Below are 21,823 nucleotides of genomic sequence, written 5' to 3'. Positions count from 1 at the left end.
CAGGTACAGTAGGTGTCCCAGAGAAGGAATCTGTTGAAAGTTGGACATCAACTACTCAGGATGATTTTTAATGAATTTTTGAAAATTGACACAATTGTAGTGTATTGGCTGTATTAGCTTGAATAAATGTTTCCATTAATTTCTGAGGAATTCTACAGTAAATCTGGATGAAACTTGGCACACAGGTACAGTAGGTGTCCCAGAGGAGGGATGTGTTGAAAGTTGGACATCAACTACTCAGGATGATTTTTAATGAATTTTTGAAAATTGACATAATTATATTGTATTGGCTGACTGCATTGGATACAAGTACCCTTTAATTTCTGATGAATTCTACAGTAAATCGGGCTGAAACCTGGCACACAGGTACAGTAGGTGTCCCAGAGGGGGGATGTGTTGAAAGTTGTACATCAACTACTCAGGATGATTTTTAATGAATTTTTGAAAATTGACATAATTCTACTGTATTGGCCGACTGCATAGGATACAAGTACCCTTTCATTTCTGAGGAATTCTACAGTAAATCTGGCTGAAACCTGGCACACAGGTACAGTAGGTGTCCTAGAGGAGGGATGTGTTGAAAGTTGGACATCAACTACTCAGGATGATTTTTAATGAATTCTTGAAAATTGACATAATTGTAGTGTATTGGCCGACTGCATTGAATACAAGTACCCTTTAATTTCTGAGGAATTCTACAGTAAATCTGGATGAAACTTGGCACACAGGTACAGTAGGTGTCCTAGAGGAGGGATGTGTTGAAAGTTGGACGTCAACTACTCAGGATGATTTTTAATGAATTTTTGAAAATTGACACAATTGTAGTGTATTGGCTGTATTAGCTTGAATAAATGTTTCCATTAATTTCTGAGGAATTCTACAGTAAATCTGGATGAAACTTGGCACACAGGTACAGTAGGTGTCCCAGAGGGGGGATGTGTTGAAAGTTGGACATCAACTACTCAGGATGATTTTTAATGAATTTCTGAAAATTGACATAATTCTATTGTATTGACTGTATTGCACTGAATACAAGTACCCTTTAATTTCTGAGGAATTCTACAGTAAATCTGGATGAAACTTGGCACACAGGTACAGTAGGTGTCCCAGAGGGGGGATGTGTTGAAAGTTGGACCTCAACTATTCAGGATGACTTTTAATGAATTTCTGAAAATTGACATAATTCTATTGTATTGACTGTATTGCATTGAATACAAGTACCCTTTAATTTCTGAGGAATTCTACAGTAAATCTGGATGAAAATTGGCACACAGGTACAGTAGGTGTCCCAGAGGAGGGATGTGTTGAAAGTTGGACCTCAACTATTCAGGATGACTTTTAATGAATTTTTGAAATAAACATAATTGTAGTGCATTGACTGTATTGCACTGAATATGAGTTTACTGTGATTTCTGAGTAATATTACAGTAAATCTGGGTAAGAACTGGCCCAGAGGTAAAGTAGGTGTCCGAGAAGAGGATTGTGTTGAAAGCTTGGCATCAACTTTTAAGAATGATTTTTAATGAATTTTTGAATATGCAACCAGACTGTCACGATGGCTGTTCCATTGTAATTTGTGTGCGCGAGTGCGTGTGACTGTTCACGCGCGTGCGTGTGCGCGCGAGTCTAGGCTTTCAATCAGGATATAAAGCGAAAAGGCGCTACCGTAAAGACTGGTGTAAAAGCGCAAGGAAATTTATGCGGCGGATAGGAGGCGGCTGGCTTGACCGCGGCTCACAAATGACGGCTCACTTTACCGCGGTCAGTTGATTGTGAGGGCACAATAACTTCCCATTGTTTTGGAAGTTTTGAGCTGGGCCTTGCTTAAACGCTAGCTGCAAAAGCTGAAATGATGGTGGGTTGTTGTTGTTGTTTTGTATTATTGTTTTCAGGAATTTTACTTTGAAAACTTTTGCCCGGATGTGCCGTGGCTTTATTATTTCCGTGTTCTTAACTGGTGACAAATACAAGCTCCTAAAGTTGCGATGGTAAAAGACTAGTAGGGATGTGGTTGGTAATAAACCAAATGTTCTGGGGATTTAATGGTTTGAACCAGTATCCAGAGGGCAGTAGTAACCGTAACACTGTGACGTGGCAATTTTGCTGAAGACCGAGCAGTTTTTTGGAGGCCTGGGGGTAAAGCTAACAGTCAAGCTAACGATAAATATCCATTATGTCTTGGGAAGAATTGCCTTGCTTTCTGGCCTCGCCTCTGCCCGGTTTCTTTGCTGTCTGATCTGCGTTGGGCAACAAAGGAAGCAGGTAACTTGAAACTCTACTGTCAATGCTGCGCGGGAGAAAAATATAAATTACTCAACACCAACGGGTTTACTGTAGCTTGTTAGCTTGTGGGCCATGGCGGACAGCTTTGGAGATGAGTCCAGCAGCAGTGCCCTAGGCTTAGACGTTACTACGGGACAGGGGAGCGGAGCCTCACAGCTTCCGATTTTGTCTAACTCTCTGTCGGTGGGAATGTCGGCAACTGGCGGTGTGCACTCCAGCTCCAACCCGACCTCTCCGCCTCTTGCTGTCGCCGCGCAGAGTGGCCTAACAGCTGTGGTGGCCCCTATGTCCGCTGTCACTGCTACCCCGGTCAGTTTTGGGAACACATTGACTCCCGGCTCTTCACCACCAGTCGTGGCCGTGTCTCCCACATTGCATGCCTCCTCGCCTCTCCCCGGTGTTGGGCTAGGGGCGGCAGGAGCGGGCCTCCTATCTCAAATCAATGCCACTTCTTGGGACCCAACTCTTAGCACGGATTGGGACAACGAAAAAGCTTCCCAGCAGTGCATCCTGAGGATAAAGAGGTAATTCTAGGAAACACAGAACTCTGACGGAGGTGGGCATATTTACGTAATCTAGACCTGCAATCGAAAGTGAAATCTTTCCGTAAAGTTTTTAACAGCATCTAAAACGTCACATTTGACGGAGACATTTGGGAAACTAGAGGTCTGTAATAAGAAGCGAGATTTCGTCTGACCCAGGTAACTACAGGGTTAACCTTGGCTCTTCTGTTCACTATCTGTTTTCGGGTTAACTTCGTACCAGAATTTGTCGCCATGGTAATTTATGATGTGAATTTAACCTCCCCCAGAGCAGGTCAAGTTCGAGATTAGAGACCAGCAGGTGTTAAATCGTTGCCTTCTGAGGAATCTGTTATCGAGAAAATTGACCATTCCCTAGAAGGTCACACAGAGGGTCTGAAGTTGTTGTTGTTTTGTTTTAATAGCGTGTAAAGTCTTTGGCTTTCACTGATGAGCATCAGTAATAAATATAGATTCTTAGATACAGCTTTATTCCATGGTTTTATTTTATTTTTTTTATGTTAGAAGCAGAGAGTTTTACAGCAATTTTATTGTTCTAGAAGGATTAATGATCTTAACACTACTTAAACTGCTCTGCTTCAAACCCTTCAACACCCCTGTGTCTGTAGCTGAAAGAATAAAAACTAAAACTTTCTGAAACCACCACATTTTCACTCAGTCTTTTATTTGTGGCATGTTTTGCCGTTTTAAACTAAGCCTGGGTTTTTAAGTGGGACTAGTTCAAAGTTTCAGAGCTCTAATGTGTAGCCATCACCTCAGAAATAAACACCAGCACTGAGAGTGCACTCAGTGATAAATAATTAACTGTAATTTAAAAGTTTATTTATAGGGCTTTGTGTGTTAAATAACCAGATTAATAATTTTCTGCAGCATTAACCATGTGTCTTCTTCGCAGTTGTTGGTTACTGGTATAATTTCAATGCTTTTTATATATTTTTGTTATCACAATTTTATCATCATCTAATAATATTGTTGATTGAATTGGTGGCATTTATAGGGATTGTTTTCTGTGGAATAAGAGTCATATGGCCTTTGAAACTCCTGTTTTAGATAAGATGTTGCCAACACCACCTGGTTTACACAAACATGCAGGGAAAACTTTGGCTTAACTTTGCAAGTTGATAACCTGATTTTTGAGACGGCTTATTGCGATTACCAATCTTACGGTAAACAAATCCAGAAAACTGAGAGATACCCTGGGTATGTTGAAATCCCTTTGAGCAGTATTTTAGACGATAGTGCACTCAGCCTATGTTTAAAGATGTTGCTTTAGTTTGACCCACACATACATGAACACACTTCTTTGATTTTTAACATGTCATTAATTTGTTGCTTAATAAACAAAAAATAAAGTTATTGAGGAATCACTTGACCCAAATTAATGAAATGTACTATTTCACTTAATTTACCTGTTTAAGCAGCTGGATAGCTTGAACATTCTTGTTTCCTTTGAGTCTTTTTCTGGAAATTCTAGTATCATGACAACTCTGGTAAATAATTCCTGTCTAATATATAAATGCAAACAGATTGCCAACATGTTGGTATCAGTCTGAATGAGTCTTTGTTACAAGTCGAGAGGACTCGACTCAGCTGGTTGTATGATGCAGTTTATCGCTGTTAATTGCTGTATTATCAGAAACACACTGCATGTAATTGCCAACTTGACTATGGTAGTTTTTTGGGTTTTTTTTTTTTAATGACTGCGTTAGTATGTTTGAAAAATTCACATTAGAGCAACTTTAGAGTTCAGTACTGTACTTAAATGTATTTTTAATAATAGATTTCTGAAAATATTAAGCTCCTTCACCTCCAGGACATACTGTTTTACTAGTGGATTGCTGGAATGTTTAGGGGCATATTTCTTTGTGGGTTCTCTCTCCAGTTTTCAGTGTTTCACAAACCTCATCTGTTTATTTTGTCTGTAGGGATATCATGTCCATCTACAAGGAACCTCCACCAGGGATGTTCGTGGTCCCTGATCCTCAGGACATGACCAAGGTAAAAGGCAAAGTACAGTCTGAAAGATTTACCAACCTTTGACATCATTAACATGTTAACTTGATAGCCAATCAGATTTCACTAGGCTTCTTATTCCTGGGCTTGATGGAAATCAGGATCAGCACTGGACTTCCTCTGGAGTACTGAAAGCACATTGAGACGACTGTTGTTGTGATTTGGCGCTGTATATAAAAAAATAAAAAATGAAAGAAGTGGTATAGCTGTAAAAAGTGCAAAACAGCGAAGTGAAGAGTCCTTTAAACTGTGACTACCTCAGTGGTGTTTTCCATTCAACTGGAGTTGTACCGGTGCTGACAGCAACCATTTACTAATGGAGAAAAACCTTTAGATCAGAGTCAAAAAAATTGATAATGACTCAGCACGAGTCATTTGTTTTCTAGATTAAATTTCTTTGCTAATTGGTCTGTTCTTTCCTAGCATTCCTCTCTGCCTATAGACATCGTTTTAGACCACCTTATGAATCCCCATCCTGTCTTTCTCTCATCCTTTAATCCCACTCCTGTGCCTCATGACTTCAGATCCATGCCCTGATCACAGGGCCATTTGACACGCCATATGAGGGTGGCTTCTTCCTCTTCCTGTTCCGCTGTCCCCCTGACTATCCAATTCATCCACCACGGGTCAAGCTCATCACCACTGGGCACAACACTGTCCGTTTCAATCCCAACTTCTACCGCAATGGCAAAGTATGCCTCAGCATCCTGGGGTGAGTCATGGTTTCTAACTTTAGTCTCCAAGGGAACTCATGAAGAATTACCATGTTCACTGCATACGTTTCTGTTCATCAGCTGGGCCATAAGCAGCCTATTTTAAAAAAAAAAAAAAAAAAAAAAAAAAAAAAGGAAAAAGTCTGGGTCAACATATTCAATTTGCACTCTACATGGGATACAATTTTTTTTTTTTTTTTTTTTTTTTTTTTAAAGATTGAGGAAAATAAGCAAAAATGCCCAAACAAAAACATTGCCCAATGCAGAGGTTATTTTTAGACCAGCAAGTGATCAGTGAGTAAACTAGCAAAACCTCGAATTAGTTATAGTTAAAACTCGATGTTCAAAGTAATATCTCAGAATGCCTTGTTTTGTCTAACTAGCAACCCAAAATCTAAAAGGAAAAGGAAAAACACTTAAAATACTTATTTGTAGGGATTGTTGTCTGTCGAATACTCGTACATTAGGCATGTGCTAGTCCAATATTATTGGTCAGACACTTGAGACAAAAAGCTGGATATTGTCTGTTTGTGACAGTGGACAAATCCTTGGTCTGAGCCATTAGATCATGGATGGGCAACTCCAGGCCTCGAGGGCCGGTGTCCTGCAGGTTTTAGATCTCACTCTGGGTCAACACACCTGAATCAAATGATTAGTTCATTACCAGGCCTCCAAAGAACTACAAAACATGTTGTGGACGTAATTTAGCCATTTGAATCAGCTGTGTTGGATCAAGGATACAGCTAAAACCTGCAGGACACCGGCCCTCGAGGCCTGGAGTTGCCCACCCCTGCATTAGATGGACTTTTTCTCTTTCTTTTAAAGTGTGACTGAAAACTGAAAAGATCCTACAAAAGAAATGCTTTCTCTCTCTCCCACTATTGGTCATGCAATTTCACTCTAATTATGTTCACCAGACATGGTGAACATAATTAGAACACTGACCTTTACACATTAATAATAAAAAGAAATAGATCCTCACAGTGAGGAATACATGTTATTAATTTAAAACTAGTCAGATGTCCACGGTTTGTAAATATATGTTATCAAAAATTTACAACTTTATTTGTGATTCATAATTTTTAGGTCTTAAAATAAGTCATTTTACATCAATGATTTAGATTATTTTTTTAAAATTATGCAAGAACCCATTGTAAGAATGCAACAAACTGTTTCTGTGATCTTTGCGTGTAGGACATGGACAGGGCCGGCATGGAGTCCAGCTCAGAGTATCTCATCTGTGCTCATCTCAATCCAGTCTCTGATGACGGAGAACCCCTATCACAATGAACCTGGCTTTGAACAGGTACAGTCAACAAAGAGATATAGATATATGAGAGTTTTATGTCGCCACCAATCCATCACACCTTGTCATTCTGTTTCACAGGAGCGTCACCCAGGGGACAGTAAGAATTACAATGAGTGCATCCGCCATGAAACCATGAGAGTGGCTGTGTGTGACATGCTGGAGGGAAAAGTTCTTTGTCCTGAAGCTTTGTTGTGAGATCCTTATTTTTATTTTTCTTCTTTCTATTTTCCTTTATCACTTGCATTCCATCTTTGTTTTCTAGCTGTTAACTAAATGTATCAAGCGTGTGAATGTGTTTATTTTTAGGAGTGTGATGGAGAAGTCCTTCCTTGAATACTATGATTTCTACGAGGGCGTTTGCAAAGAGAGATTGCATCTGCAGGGGCAGAACATGCAGGTGAGTATTTATTTTTTTTCTGTTGGATTATTTTTGTCTAATCAAACAGTGCTTTCAGTATAAAATCATTCTTAATGTCAATAATGCAATATCACATGACTTTGTGACAGCACTGTGTGAGCCGGGAAAGTAAAGATTATAAATGGCAATCTTTTCCTCTTCCAAACATGACGTTGCCTTTTTCCAGGACCCATTTGGGGAGAAGCGTGGCCGTTTCGACTACCAGGGCTTGTTGGCTCGTCTCGGCGCAACCCACAGACGACTGCGAGAGAAAAACCTGGCAGAGGATAACCACAATGACAACGACTCAGACTCAGACACCAGCTCTTCAGGGACAGACCCCGACAGTCAGGGCAGCTCACAGCCCTGACTTCTTGGACAGTGCTAGACTTGTAGCCGAAAACTAAAGACAAGAGAACTGTTTTTTTGTGTATCTTTGTTTCTTTTGCTGCATCGGAGCAACATCACGGAAGACGATGTGAGTCTTTCTTGGGAATACGATTGGAATCGAGTATCTATTGTATAAATAATACAGAAAACTAAAGAAGAGGTGGTTCCTTTTTGCTGAAAATAATTAAAAAAAAAAAAAAAAACAGCAATCTGCAAGCCAAGTGCTGGAAAGCTTGACCTGCAGCTTTGGATTTGTGCTACTTGTAGCTAGCCAGTTACCATTTTGATCTGCGACTCTAAAAGCTCAATTTGACATTCTGGATACTTGTGAAAAGAAAAGGTTATAGTGACGGCTTGAACCTTCTATGATGTTCCACTTTGATCCCCAAGCACAAACATGTTTTCTATCTTTTCCACACCAATGAAATACTGTCTGTTAGGGACCTGTGAAGAGGAGGCCTGAAGCTTGGAGCTGGTTTAAGCAAAATCAAAGGACCTTATCCTGGGAATGTCAGGATGATTGGCCTGATTTGGTTGAAGCAGGGTAAGATCAAAGAAGGTGCTCCCCGTCTTTGATTTCAAGAGGGAAGGCAAAGTTATCCTGTGTAACGCGGAAGATGGAGAAAGTGACTGCAGTGGATTTGTGAGTCAGTGCCTTGTCTCCTCTAAGAGTAAAGCCATGCCAGACCTCTTCCAGACTTAACATCAATTGTTTCTTCAGTCAGGCCACAAAAAAATAAAATAAAAAAAATAAAATAAAAATTCAGCAGCTCTGGATTTCTACAATATTTCTTGTGTATTAGCCTCTACAAAAAGTTCTGTTTAGCTTTCAGCTCTAATTGTCCTGTTGAACTGGTGCTTAGAGAAGGAGACATTTTAATTTCATTAACATCATTATGCCTTTTTGTTATTTTTCTTTGCTGTAATCAGACATCAGACTAACAATACCTTAAAATATGTACGATGCATTATTTGTAATCCTAGCTGGGGTTTGGTTTTTTTTTTTGTTTTTAATCAGTCAATTTTTCAAACCAAATTGTCTCACACTTTCACTAGATTAACTTTAATTCAGGGAAATTAATGGAAGGAATACAAAACTTTGTTCTTGTATGGACAGTGAATTAACCCAACCAGTTTGTTCTTCTCAGGCTTTTTCTATGCTTTGGTAGTTGTTTCTCCATTATCCAACCCTTGAAGGTAGCTGTCGCAGTGAACTAATATTCATTTGTTATTTCAGGTTTCTGCTTTTCACCAATAAATGACAGTCACGGCACCATTGGAGTTACACAATCACAAGGTACTAAAGTGACAGGTGTTGCTGCTTATGCTCTGAACTCAACGAGAGGGTTTTCTCTTGGGGAAACAAAGGGGCACAGAGAGAGGAGGAAAATGCTTGGTTGACATGCTGAGATTTTTCCTTCTGTCTTTATACAATACTCATATTTGCACTGAAAGAAATGTGTGTGTGGTGGCGGAAAAGCCTTCATTTCAGGACATCATTAGGTCAATGTAATGATGCTTCAGATGAGCACCTTCATCCTGGTAAACAGTTTATTGGTGTTTTTCTGTAGGCCATGTTTGTATCAGGACTTAGACCCACATTACAACTTGGCAAGAAAACAAACTATTGTAACATTAACGATACCCAGTTGTTTTTCACTTCAATGACTGCAGCTTGTAATAGCTTCAGTTTAACTCTTTAAGATCTGCTCTGAAGAAGAGGAATGATATTGATATCCTTTGTCATTGTGCCTGCTGCATATAAGTTGATGGCACTAAAAAAAATAAAATGCGATTTTTGAAAGTTCTTTGAGTTGAATGAGAAGGTGCATTGTGCTCTTAAGCTGTCCCATGAGTAAACTTGTGAAGTTGTTTTTCTGACTGTGGTAAATGTGTACTTTTACATCAACACGATTGCTACAAAGATGCTGTTTCATTTCATTGCTCAAATTCTTACCAAAACCTTTCCTTTGATAGCCATTTCCATTGTTCAATAAAGCAATATTTGCTTTAATCAAGTTTTTTTTTTTTTCTTTTTCCCAACGATACTGACCATTTTTGTCACTGTGGAGGCAGCAACTACTGGTTAAAATGTAATGTTATAGTTAAATTCCAATGTTAGGGTGAAATTCACATGCAATACATGAACATGCATTAATGTGTCAAATACAACACATCCACAAGAATTAAAAATCACTTACACTTAAGCCACCTGCAGCTTAGCTTAACGGAAAAGTTGCAAGTCACACTTTCTTCGAGTGGAGATGTAATGACTAAAAGGTTACCAGCACTTCTGTAACTAAAAAAAACTGTGTTTTCTAATTTAATTGCTACATAAACCTACATAAAATGTAGGTGGAACTATTTGTCACAATCAAGCTGCAGCCTTCAGGTTTTAAAAATGAACACAACTTGGAGCTGTGGCAAAGTGCTGGATTCTGTAGAAGCATGAAGTTAAGGGCATCTCTGAGGCATCACCTCTGCTAATGCTAGTCACTGGAGGCCTTGAGGCGACTTTTGTTGTGATTTGGCACTATATAAATAAAATTGAATTGAATTGGAACTTTCCCCTGCATTTGTCTTTTAGGGCTTGAAATTTATCTGACAAATAATATCACCTGCTTTGTGGGACAGGCCATCCAAGAAGTGGGTATTTGAAATTCTAGTATTTTCTTTAAAACTTTGTTTTCTCGGGCTCTTATTTGGTACTAATAAGCATTGCACTTGCACAGGTTATGGATGCAGCTTGCTAAGCAGCTTGCTAGCTTTAATAATCTTATGCCCAAAACCAGTGGGTACCATCAGGACAGCTGTGTCCACCTTTTATATGCAATGTATTCCCAACTGCATCTTACTGTCTGAACAACTAAAATGTTGTGATTGGAATCCCCAAACCAGACTGCATTTGTACATTTTCATCATACAGAATGGTGGTAGGTAGGATATTTAGCTTGTAATCATAAGGAAGAAAAAACAAGTTCACCCATTAAGAGAATATCTAACTTTCATAAAATCCATTCATGATTTATCTGGGCATTAATAGCTCTGAGTATACTGGATATGATATTGGGACAGAGCTATGCTACATGTTTCCTAGCTTGTGCTAAGCTAACAGACATTCATGATCGAGTCTCATCATCAAGGAGAAAGAAAATCATATGGCCATTCTCTCATATTCATCTCTCTAGACTAAAACATTATAGTGTTTTGACTATCTTCTGCCTTCCATTGTCCTACAGAGTTTGTGTTTAATTGCAGTGTTGATGGAGTCAGTTTCTGCCCTCAGCTTTGTGTCAGACTCTTGTTTGATTGCCATAATGGCATTTCTAACATAGGGCATTCCTTTTTGTTATCAAATGGTTATGAGAAGCTGCTTCTAGCAAAGTTTTGTGATTGCCAAAATGTTCAATTCAACATGCCCTGAAAGGAACAACAGGGATTATATCCTTGTTTGCTTGTGCTGTGCTTAAAGTGTTTTTTGTGGTTCAAAAATGCCTGGATTCACAACAGGTCTTGAGCATGGTGATATTGTGCAGAAGTGTTGGAAAAGCATAGAATAAAGTGCTGTTCAGTCCTGATGCATATGACTGGTCTTTTTTGTTGTTGTTCCCTAAATTTGGTTTTATTTTATTGTTTTAATGAATGTGGTTAGATGTGAACTCCCTGTTTTCTTACATAACTCGAGTTTGGACTCCAACACCATCTTTTTTGTCAAGGAAAAACCAAATCACAGAAGTTCGTAAAAGTAAAGGATCTCCATAATGTCTTAGTTCATTCAAAGGTAGAACTATCCACTGAAAACACCTGTGTTTACTCGATTTTTTAACTTATTCTTTGCATATAGCCATAGATGTCCTGTGCAGGAAAGAATATTCAGGTATGATGATGTTTTGTGTGAATAAAATAATGTTACCAGTCACTTTGCAATATTTCCTAACCTGTAAAAGGTAAAAAACATTTACAACATAAATATTGATGTGATGAATTCATACAAATGAAACTTCCAGAGCATCAAGGCTTGCAATCTCACAGAAACTGCCTTTTTTAAGGAATGTGCTTAGCAAATTACACCTATGAACTGATTTGCAGGTCTTGGGTAGCTCAGATGTTAGAACATCAGGTTGAATCTGAGGGTCCAGGATTAAAGTCTTTTGCAATGACTGTAGAAAACATGGGTGCCCAACATTTTTTATCACCCATTGGTTTCTGGCTGTACAGGTCACAAACTTTGCCTCCTCCATGTTAGCACATGTAACAAGAACTATAACGGTGTGTTCACACCAAACGCGATAGACGCGACCAAAACGCGCCAGATGCCCCTAGCTTGACGCGTGCACATTCGCACCTCGATGCGCGTCCAACGCGAATTATTACAAGCGGAAATGTGGGAGGAAGTAGTGCCAGACGGTATGTTTGCAAGATGGCAGCTGTCGATCTAGCGTTGGAAGAGAGAGTCTCCCCTCTCTATTTACTGTGGAGAGCAGAGCAGCGGCGTAAAGGACGTCCTCGCCGTACCTGGGTCCATCAGGTCCTCCAGAAGCGTGAGCAGTTTGGTGAGTTTCACCACTTGCTCCTGGAGCTGCATCTGGATGACGGCCACTTTCCCTCGCCCAATTTAAGGAACTGCTGTCCCGCGTTGGTCCAAGCATCGCCTGCCTAGACACCAACTACAGGAGCTCAATCCCACCTGCAGAGCACCTGTCCGTCTGCCTGAGGTTAGTAAAAGTGTTTAATACAGTAGTCCTTTATTGATGCCTGTGCTAATATATGTGAAACTATCCGTTTATACACTGAAAACATGGCTGTGGTATGCTATCAGTAAATGCCGTCGGTGTTTACTGATAGCAAACTGTGGTATGGAGACGACTGTTTATAATTTTTCTAGTGATACTCAGAAGGTCTCATCAAGTCCTGATTTAATTCGATTTATGCTATGTTATCAGTGTTTGCAATGATAGCATGGCTGTGGTGTCATATCAATGTATTTTCTCGGTGTTTGCTGATATCAAACTGTGGTGTGAGGACCACTGTTGGTAATCTTTGTAGTGATACTGAGAAGGTCTATCTTATAAAGACATTAATTTTTTTTTTATTTAGACCTGGTTTAATTCTGGTATAGAATCAGTTGAATATTTGTATATAATCCCTGCAGCTGTCAGACTCTATAACAGGGGTCACCAGCAGAGATGGGCAGTAACGCGTTACAAGTAACGCGTTACTGTAATCTGATTGCTTTTTTCAAGTAACGAGTAAAGTAAGGGATTACTATTGCAAAAACGGTAATTAGATTACCGTTACTAACGCTGCGTTACTGCGTTACTAAAACCGTGATTTTTTGCGAGAATGTCTCACGACAGTGACGTAAGCGAGTGCGCCGTTAGTGACAACAGCTGTGTGCAGATCAATAATGGATCACATATCGATTGTGGGAGAGAGTATGAGCGTGCAGCGTTTAAAGCGTGGAAGTACTGACTAAAAACATTAGCGTCCATCGTGCATGGGAAGAAAACTTCTTTTTACAGCGAAAAAAACCCCTAAACTTCCAAGCAAGCACTGAGTGCGCTACCACGTAATGGGAAATTCATAGAGAAACTTGCGGATTCTTCAACTGACCACGGCACACCTGCACCAGGGTAAACCTCCGCCTACCGCAGTCCTGCTTTACAGGTGAAAATAGAGCAACAGGACCGCTGAGTCTTTGACTTTATTTATTTTCTGCTGTGTTTTACTTGCATCTATTTGAAAGACTGAGTGTAAACACAAAAAATATTTTATTTTATGTGCTGGAATGTGTAGAAAATAGGTTTAAATGTTAAACTAATTTATTCAAGTCAGAGAATGTTGCATATAATTAAATTTTTGCTTGATGCATAAAGTTAAAAGATTAAAACTGATAAAACAAGTTAAAAAAAGTGACTTTTCCATTTGATTACATTTTGTATGATGGATTATGTAGAAAAAGTAGAATTGGGCTGAAAGATCTATCGCTTTATCACCTCTTCAGGTTGTAAATCGTGTTTTTAAAAAGCAACTAAGTAACTAAGTAACTAAGCAATTAATTACTTTTGAAAATAAGTAATCAGTAAAGTAACGGGATTACTTTTTTGGGGAAGTAATCAGTAATTAGTTACTGATTTTTAGATGATTTGTGTTCCACTAGTGTTATTTGAATATATGAGGTTTTTTCGTTTGTTTAAAACACCCCATTGCCTAGTGAGTTGTTTCACTAACGGTTTTCAGTTGTAGTAATAAATCTTCTGTTTTTCTTTTTATCTAACCCTCCTGCCTCTGAGCTCATTTATGTTATATCCTCTGTCGCCTAGCAGAGCCGGGCCGTAACAGTGTCGTACAGCTCCGGGTGGTCTGCAACCGCGTTTATTAGCCTTTCCTCCATATTGAATGAAGAATGAAGGGCTTTGGCTGGACCTGCCCCTTTGAACTAGGTCAGAGCCACGTCACCAGGCTCCTGATTGGTTGTTGCTGCGCGAATTGACGCTGGAGTTCAAATGTTTCCAACTCAAGCGGTAGATGCGATACGTGCGAATGCACAAAATTCACCACACAAACTGACGCGCATATTTTTATTCGCACGTTTTCGTGACGCAAATCTGCTTCTGAATTTTCGCGGGACCCCCAGTTGCGTGTCATCGCGCTTCTCCATTGACTTTACATGTAAACCTGACGCTCTGGTCACGTCTATCAGTGTGAACGCACCATTAGGACCACTTTTTTTTTTTTTCGAAACATGGGCATTGTTTCTTCTTCTTCTTCTTTTTTTTTTAAATTTTATTTTCACTTGCTACACACAGGACAGACAAGGCTTGGGGAAAGAAAAACATCCAAAATGAAAACTGCAGTCGTGGTGCTTTCAATTGTACTCAGAACTCGGAAATTCTGCCTTCCGAGTAGGAAGATGTAGGTAACACTAGACTGCAGATGAACTGCATACAGGGCTGGACTGGGACAAAAAATCGGCCCGGGCATTTATAGGAAAAATCATAAAGCCTTTGAATGAAAACAAATGCTGTTGTGACAGTGATGTACACTGTTTTGATGGTATATATGCCATCAAAACAGTCTATCAATTGTTTGTTGTAAGATTCAGATAAGTAATTTTTAAAAGCTAGACATTTTAAATGAGAATAAGAAAGAAAAGTATTTCTTTGTGCCCCCCTTTCCCTGTTAATGCCCTACCTGGCCCCCCTGGCAAAACTTTGCCAGACCCGCCCCTTCTTGTTTTCAGTAGCAAGTGATGACCCGCCACAATATGAAACAGGAATGTACCGCCGTGTAATCCATTTATTTCAACAAAGTAAATGTATTCTAAATACCACCTTTTTAAACGGTACCTATAACGGAATACAGTTACTCATATTTAGTATTTTAAATACGTAACGGCGGTACATGTATTCCATTACTCCCCAACACTGTATATAAGCCATGCTTTTTTTCTAAATACCGTAGCGGGTCAGGGCTGTTCGGGGTTTTGTTTTGACAGTTATGTTTTGTTGTTCTGTTGTCATGGTTACAGGTGACGCTCTCTCTGCGACTGTGTGTTTCCGGGTGAGAGAGCGCCTTTTTTTGTTGTTGTTGTGGTGTGCTGGTCTGCCTGTGTTAATAAACGGCTGTGCTCCCTGGCTAGCTCACGGGAAGCAAGACCAAACGATACCTCCGTCTCCTCCTTGTCTGAGCTCGCCACATTGGTGTCAGAAGTGGGATTGCTCACCCTCGCCGTAATGGAGAGAGACATTCCGAGACTGGAGCAAGCATTCGAGGAGAGCATTCACTGCTTGGGAAGCTGGTGATTGAAGAGAGAGGAAGCGAGCGGCCATGTAAATCCCCCGACGGGGGACAGACGCTAGGGCAATACTTCATGGGCTACCTCTGTCGACCCACACACCGTGTCCCCAACCACGAGCAGTTATGCCTACCACGCCAGCTAAGGTACCGGGCTATACAACGGACTAACCCCGCTAGAGCCCTACCTCTCACAAGTCCGGCTAGCCGTGAGGCATAGTGGCTGGAGCGATGAAGAGGCTGCCACACACCTAGCACTAGCATTGGAAGGAGATGCACTGCAGGTACTCCTTGACCTAGCCCCGGCAGAGCAGCATGAGCTCCAGGCCCTCACCATGGCACTCGAGAGGCGATTCGGGCAGCGGCACTCCACTGATCAAAGCAGGGAGCAGCTGACCAACCGGAGCCGTCGGCCGGGGGAGAGCCTGGGCGCCTTTGCTTGCTGTATGCACGTCGTGGCTACCTGGAGTTCCCAGCAGCAGCCCATGAGGAGCTTAGCTTGCATGCTTTTCTGCGAGGACTTTTTCAATTCAATTAAATTCAATTTTATTTATATAGCGCCAAATCACAACAAAAGTCGCCTCAAGGCACTTCATTTCCAGAGCGACTACGCCAACACGTCCGCCTGGCCATGCCTCAAACTCTCCGTGAGGTGCTCCTTGAGGCTGAAAGGACCGAGCTGGTGCTCACCTCGCGACCTAACCAGCAGGTGCCCCCCCAAATTACCCCCAAATCAGAGCTGCAGACTGCGACGGGGAGGGGGAGGTCGCGGAGATATGCCAGCTGCAACCCTCGGTGCCCCGGAGGCGTCCTCGTCGACCGACCAACCGCTGCTACCGGTGTGATGAGCCTGGCCATGTGGCGCGTGACTGCCCAGCACCTGCCCCGAAGACCAGAACTACGCAGCCTCAGGGAAACGGGGAGGGACCGGTGTAGCGAGGGGACCACCGCTCCAGCTTCCTGCCCCCCTCCAAGGACAATGCACGGTGGTGGGCCGAGTCGGGCACCTCAAGGGACTCTACCTGAGCTGCTGTGTTGAGGAACAGCCATGCTGGGCCCTGGTGGACACGGGGTCTACCATTTCCCTAATACGACCTGGTGTGCTCCCTGGAATGTCCGGGCTGCTTGTGAAGGGTTGGTCACCCACCGACACCCAGCTGATGACAGTGACGGGAGAGAGAACTGACATGCGGGGGAAGAAACCGTTGCGGATCCGAGTGAAGGATCTGGAGCTGGTGCACAACTTCTGGCTTGCTGACATTCAGGACCAGTGCATCATCGGCCTTGATCTGCTGACCCGCTGGGGGGCCTGCGTTGACACCGCAAAGCTGGCTATCACTCTTGGCGCAGAGACTTTTGCCCTCCAGCACAGCCAAAAGCAAGGAGCGAAGGGGACCACACGAGACAGGCGTCGGGCAGCTGCCGCTCAGCAGATTTCGGATGCTGGTGGCTCCGGGTCATCTCCACTCGCCTCAGCCTCAGCCTCTCAGCCCAACAAACCTCACTCGACCGAGACCATTGAGGCTGTTGATGACCTTTGGCAGCGCAGCAGCGTAGGTCTCAACGTCGACCAGCGCCAGCGGTTGAGGTGCCTCATGGACGAGAATGTGGACATCTTTGCCGCCAGTGACAAAGACTGTAGGCAGACGAGTCTGGTCCAGCACACCATCGACACCGGCTCTGCTCAGCCCATCCGTCTAAGCCCACACCGGCTGCCCCTCACAAAATGGCAGGTAGCGGAAGAGAAGATCCATGAGATGGCTGCGGCTGGGTTGATCGAGCCGTCCAATAGCCCATGGGCGGCACCCGTGGTTCTGGTGGGGAAGAAGGATGGCAGCCCGAGGTTCTGCGTGGACTTTCGCTGTCTCAATGCAGTCACCAAGAAGGACTCGTACCCGCTTCCGCGGATCGACGAGACCCTAGATTACGTTACCGGCTCCAGCTGGTTCAGCTCCCTCGACCTACGCAGCGGTTACTGGCAGGTGGAGCTAGCCCCCGAAGCAAGGCCTAAGACTGCATTCACCATTGGACAGGGGCTGTAACAGTTCAGGGTCATGCCATTTGGGCTCTGCAATGCGCCAGCGACGTTTGAGAGGCTGATGGAGAGGGTGCTCGTGAACATCCCTCGCAGCCGCTGTGTTGTGTACCTGGATGACCTGTTGGTGCACGGTGGTGACTTCGACAGTGCACTGTCTCACCTGAGCGAGGTCTTCAGTGCCATCCGACGAGCTGGGCTGCGGCTCAACCCTGCGAAGTGCCGGCTGTTGGCGAGAGAGACCACGTTCGTGGGCCATGTGATCAGCGCTCAAGGTATCGCCACCGACCCCGCAAAGGTGGCTGCGGTCCGGGACTGGCCGACTCCCTCAAACGTCAAAGAACTTCCTGGGCCTAGCCTCCTACTATCGTCGGTTCATCAAGGGGTTTGCGACGATGGCCAGCCCCCTCCACCGCCTGACTGACAAGGGACAGCTGTTTGGCTGGGGGGATGCCTGTGCTGCGGCTTTTGCACAGCTGAAGGAGGCTCTCACCAGAGCCCCAGTCCTGGCCTATCCCGACGCCCGGCAACCTTTCATTGTGGACACTGATGCTAGCAATGTAGGAGTCGGGGCGGTCCTTTCCCAGCAGGACGAGGCTGGAGAACGGGTGGTGGCGTACTTCAGTCGTGCTCTGGGGCGAGCCGAGAGGAACTACTGCATGACTCGGCGGGAGCTGCTGGCCGTAGTGCTGGCGGTGCGGCACTTCCGGCCATACCTGCACGGCTGCCAGTTTCTCCTGCGCACTGACCATGCATCTCTGACTTGGCTCCTGAACTTCAAACACCCAGAAGGTCAGATGGCCCGCTGGTTGCAGGTCCTTCAGGGCTACGACTTTGAGATCCAGCATCGGGCAGGTCGACAGCATGGCAACGCTGATGCCCTCTCCAGACGGCCCTGCATGGCCGTCGAGTGCCGCTACTGTCTGCGACAGGAGGAGCAGGCCCAGGAAGCGCTGGGGGTGGCTACTGCTCAGGCCGCGGTCAGCGGAGGGGGATGGCTCACATTGACCACGCAGCAGCTGAAGCGGGAGCAGGAGGCCACTGTGACGTTGGTTCAGGTGGGGGCCTGGCTGGAGGCGGCGCAACGCCCAGACTGGACGGGGGTGTCGGGACAGGAGCCCGAAGTGAAGGCCTACTACTCCCAGTACAACAACCTGGAGACCCACGACGGCCTCCTGTACCGGAGATGGCGGGCCCCCGGTCAGGGCAGAGATCTCCTGCAGCTGTTGGTGCCTCGGTCGCTGCGGTTGCAGGTGCTCGAGCTTGTCCACGGCTCGGTGGGGGTCGGCCACTATGGGAATGCCAAAACTCTCCGCCGTCTCAGGGGACGGTTCTACTGGCCTGGCTGTCGACGGGATGTGGAACTTCATGTGCACTGCTGTGACACCTGCACGGCACAGAAGGGCCCAACTCAATGCTCCACTGCCCCCCTTCAGCAGTATCTGGTGGGGGCCCCAATGGAAAGAGTGGGAGTGGCCGTCCTAGGGCCTTTCCCTGTCACAGAGTCAGGGAACCGGTATGTGTTGGTGGCTATGGACTATTTCACGAAGTGGCCAGAGGCCTAGGCGGTGCCGGACCAGAGCGCAGCGACGACGGCCAAGAAGCTGGTGGAGGAGATGTTCACCCGTTTTGGGGTCCCGGCTGAGCTCCACAGTGACCAGGGGCGTAACTTTGAATCGAAGGTCTTCGGGGAGATCTGCCGGCGGCTGGGGGTGGAGAAGATGAGAACCACACCGCTCCATATCCGTATCCATATAAATGGCCCACCTTACCATCACTTGGGCTCCAGGGGGCACACATTTTTTGTTTTTTACCCTATTTAAGGAAGGCATTAGGGGCACAGCAAAATATGAAGAGCGGAAGGGTAGCTCAAAAAAAAAATAATACAAAAATGCACAAAAGAGAGACCTGTAGGACCTGATGGATACACTGGGTTGGCTAGGACCATTAAACAAAATGGAGGTGTTATTAGCAGAGAAGGCATTTGTGTCACACTGGCAGAGGAACTAATTGACAAGCCATGTATGTTGCCACTGGCAGATGTTCCACTCGAGAAAGACTCCTTTTAATCAATAGTGACAACAACATTGTGAGGGTGTCCCCAGAGATGGAACATTCAACTTTGTAAACATCTTGGGTAACAACACACCAGATAATCTCATCACCAACATTCATGGAGCTGCGTCTTATCAGTGGGAATGGTTGAGATAACTTCTTTAGAAATTACAACTGTAAGAACAAAACTAACAGTAGTTTAACTTTTTGGTAACATCTTACAATTAAATATTAATCAAATACAGTAACACCCTGCCAAAGGTTTTCTTTCAACAAATAGAAATACATACTTTTAGTCTGTGTCATCTCTGTGCTTGTTCCAGTAGACCTCAGTGCAGCGTTCCATAATTTTGACCATAATACTTTATTAGAGAGATTATAGCATATCGTAGGTATTAAAGGTACTGTGCTTACATTGGTTTGAATCATAGGTTAATTATCGACTTCCACGGGGATCTGTGCTATATTTTATATTTTCTCATTTCAGATCATTCCCTGTAAACCCAAGTGTGTAAAATATTCCAGTCCACCTGACATCAACAATGTGGTGTGGTGTGCGATGTGTGATGTCACAGTGTTGGACTGGTGTGAATATTTTAGACACTATAATATAATTTTCAATTATTTTGTTCCTAATTCTGATGCCTGTTTAAACTTCAGCAGACTGTCTTGACCATGTCTGATGGATTGCCTGATTCTTATATTGCGTTTTTCTACTCTCCCGGAGCACTTAAAGCACTTTATACAACATAACTCATTCACCCATTCATACAAGTACTATTTTCTATGCTTAAGTGCTTTCGATCTAACATTCACACACATTCATACTATGATGGATGTATTGCATAGCAACTTCAATTCAATTCAATTTATTTATATAGCGCCAACAACAGTCGCCTCAACACGCTTTATATTGTAAGGTAGATTCTACAATAATAGATACAGAGAAAAACCCAGCAATCATTAGACCCTGTAGCCGTCGCATTGAAATGTAATTATTATGTGATTGCAATGTTCAAAATTTGGTGTTTAATCTGGATTCATGTTGTGTTGTCGCCGCCTACTGGTGGACCTGAGTGTGGCGCTTTGTGGTGCGCATGCTTTGGGGTGATGCTCAATTAAGCGCACATGTCACCAGAGACTGAAGGATTGAGTCAGAAAGAGAAGGCTGGCTTGTGTAAAGGTGGAAATATGGACGATATGGACTACAATTGCTCATGAATGTTCAGTAGAAAGGCGCACACGGTATGTCGGTGCATTTACTTTGTGTGTACGTTTTATTTGAATTGTAATTTTTGTTCTGCTGATGTAATATCTGTGTTTTTCATTGATCATTTCACCATAGTTTTTCACGGTGTTTGCTGGTGAAAAGAAGATTAAAATACTGGCTGAACATCAGTGCGAGCGTGGCTCTTTATTCTACTTCAAACATGAAAAACCTTCAGGAGCAGTTACAGACCCCCTATGAGCAAGCACTGTGGCGACAGTGGGAAGGAAAAACTCCCTTTTAACAGGAAGGAACCTCCGGCAGAACCAGGCTCAGGGAGGGACAGGGCCATCTGCTGCTACCGGTTGGGGTGAAAGAAAGAAGACAGGATAAAGACATGCTGTGGAAGAGAGACAGGAGGTTAATAACAGGTATGATTCAATGCAGAGAGGTCGATTAACACATAGTGAGTGAGAAAGGTGACTGGAAAGAAAAAACTCAATGCATCATGGGAATCCCCGGGAAGACTCCGTCTATTGCAGCATGACTAAGGGAGGATTCAGGGTCACCTGGTCCAGCCCTAACTATATGCTTTAGCAAAAAGAAAAGTTTGAAGCCTAATCTTAAAAGTAGAGATAGTGTCTGTCTCCTGAATCCAAACACAGAAGAGGGGTCTGAAAACTGAAGGCTCTCCCTTCCATTCTACTTTTAAATACTCTAGGAACAACAAGTAAGCCTGCAGTGTGAGAGCGAAGTGCTCTAATAGGGTGATATGGTACTACAAGGTCATTAAGATAAGATGGGGCCTGATTATTTAAGACCTTGTATGTGAGGAGCAGGATTTTGAATTCTATTCTGGATTTCACAGGGAGCCAATGAAGGGAAGCCAATACAGGAGAAATCTGCTCTCTCTTTCTAGTCCCTGGGACTGGTATCTTGCCCAAAGATATTTGGCATGAAGACTGGAAACCACCAACCTTCTGATTAATAGAAGGTTGGTGGGCTACAGGACATGTGGTGTCCTGTAGATCACTTTACCTCCTGAGCTACAGGACACCACATGTCACTATATGTCTACATGC

General features: G+C 43.4%; 1 protein-coding gene across 1 annotated transcript; it reads left to right on the top strand.

The window, feature by feature from the left end:
- Positions 1-1,705: 1,705 nt before the first annotated feature.
- On the top strand, positions 1,706-8,416 carry ube2z (ubiquitin-conjugating enzyme E2Z). The gene is made up of 7 exons (XM_080301024.1): positions 1,706-2,807; positions 4,751-4,823; positions 5,363-5,550; positions 6,746-6,857; positions 6,939-7,051; positions 7,167-7,257; positions 7,445-8,416. The coding sequence occupies exons 1-7, from the start codon at positions 2,356-2,358 to the stop codon at positions 7,625-7,627; spliced, it is 1,212 nt and encodes a 403-aa protein (XP_080157150.1). The 5' UTR covers positions 1,706-2,355; the 3' UTR covers positions 7,628-8,416.
- The last annotated feature ends 13,407 nt before the right edge of the window (positions 8,417-21,823 follow it).

Source organism: Astatotilapia calliptera, chromosome 4 (assembly GCF_964374335.1).
Source record: "Astatotilapia calliptera chromosome 4, fAstCal68.1, whole genome shotgun sequence".
NCBI lineage: Eukaryota > Metazoa > Chordata > Actinopteri > Cichliformes > Cichlidae > Astatotilapia > Astatotilapia calliptera.
The sequence above is the reverse complement of the archived record's forward strand: the minus strand, read 5'-3'. Positions and strand labels throughout refer to the sequence as shown.

Excerpts from the sequence above, each read along its gene's own strand:
- ube2z (XM_080301024.1), top strand. The coding sequence starts at position 2,356 with ATGGCGGACAGCTTTGGAGATGAGTCCAGCAGCAGTGCCCTAGGCTTA. Across the intron at positions 7,052-7,166 it reads CTTTGTCCTGAAGCTTTGTT|GAGTGTGATGGAGAAGTCCT; the intron begins GTGAGATCCTTA and ends GTTTATTTTTAG. Across the intron at positions 7,258-7,444 it reads TGCAGGGGCAGAACATGCAG|GACCCATTTGGGGAGAAGCG; the intron begins GTGAGTATTTAT and ends GCCTTTTTCCAG.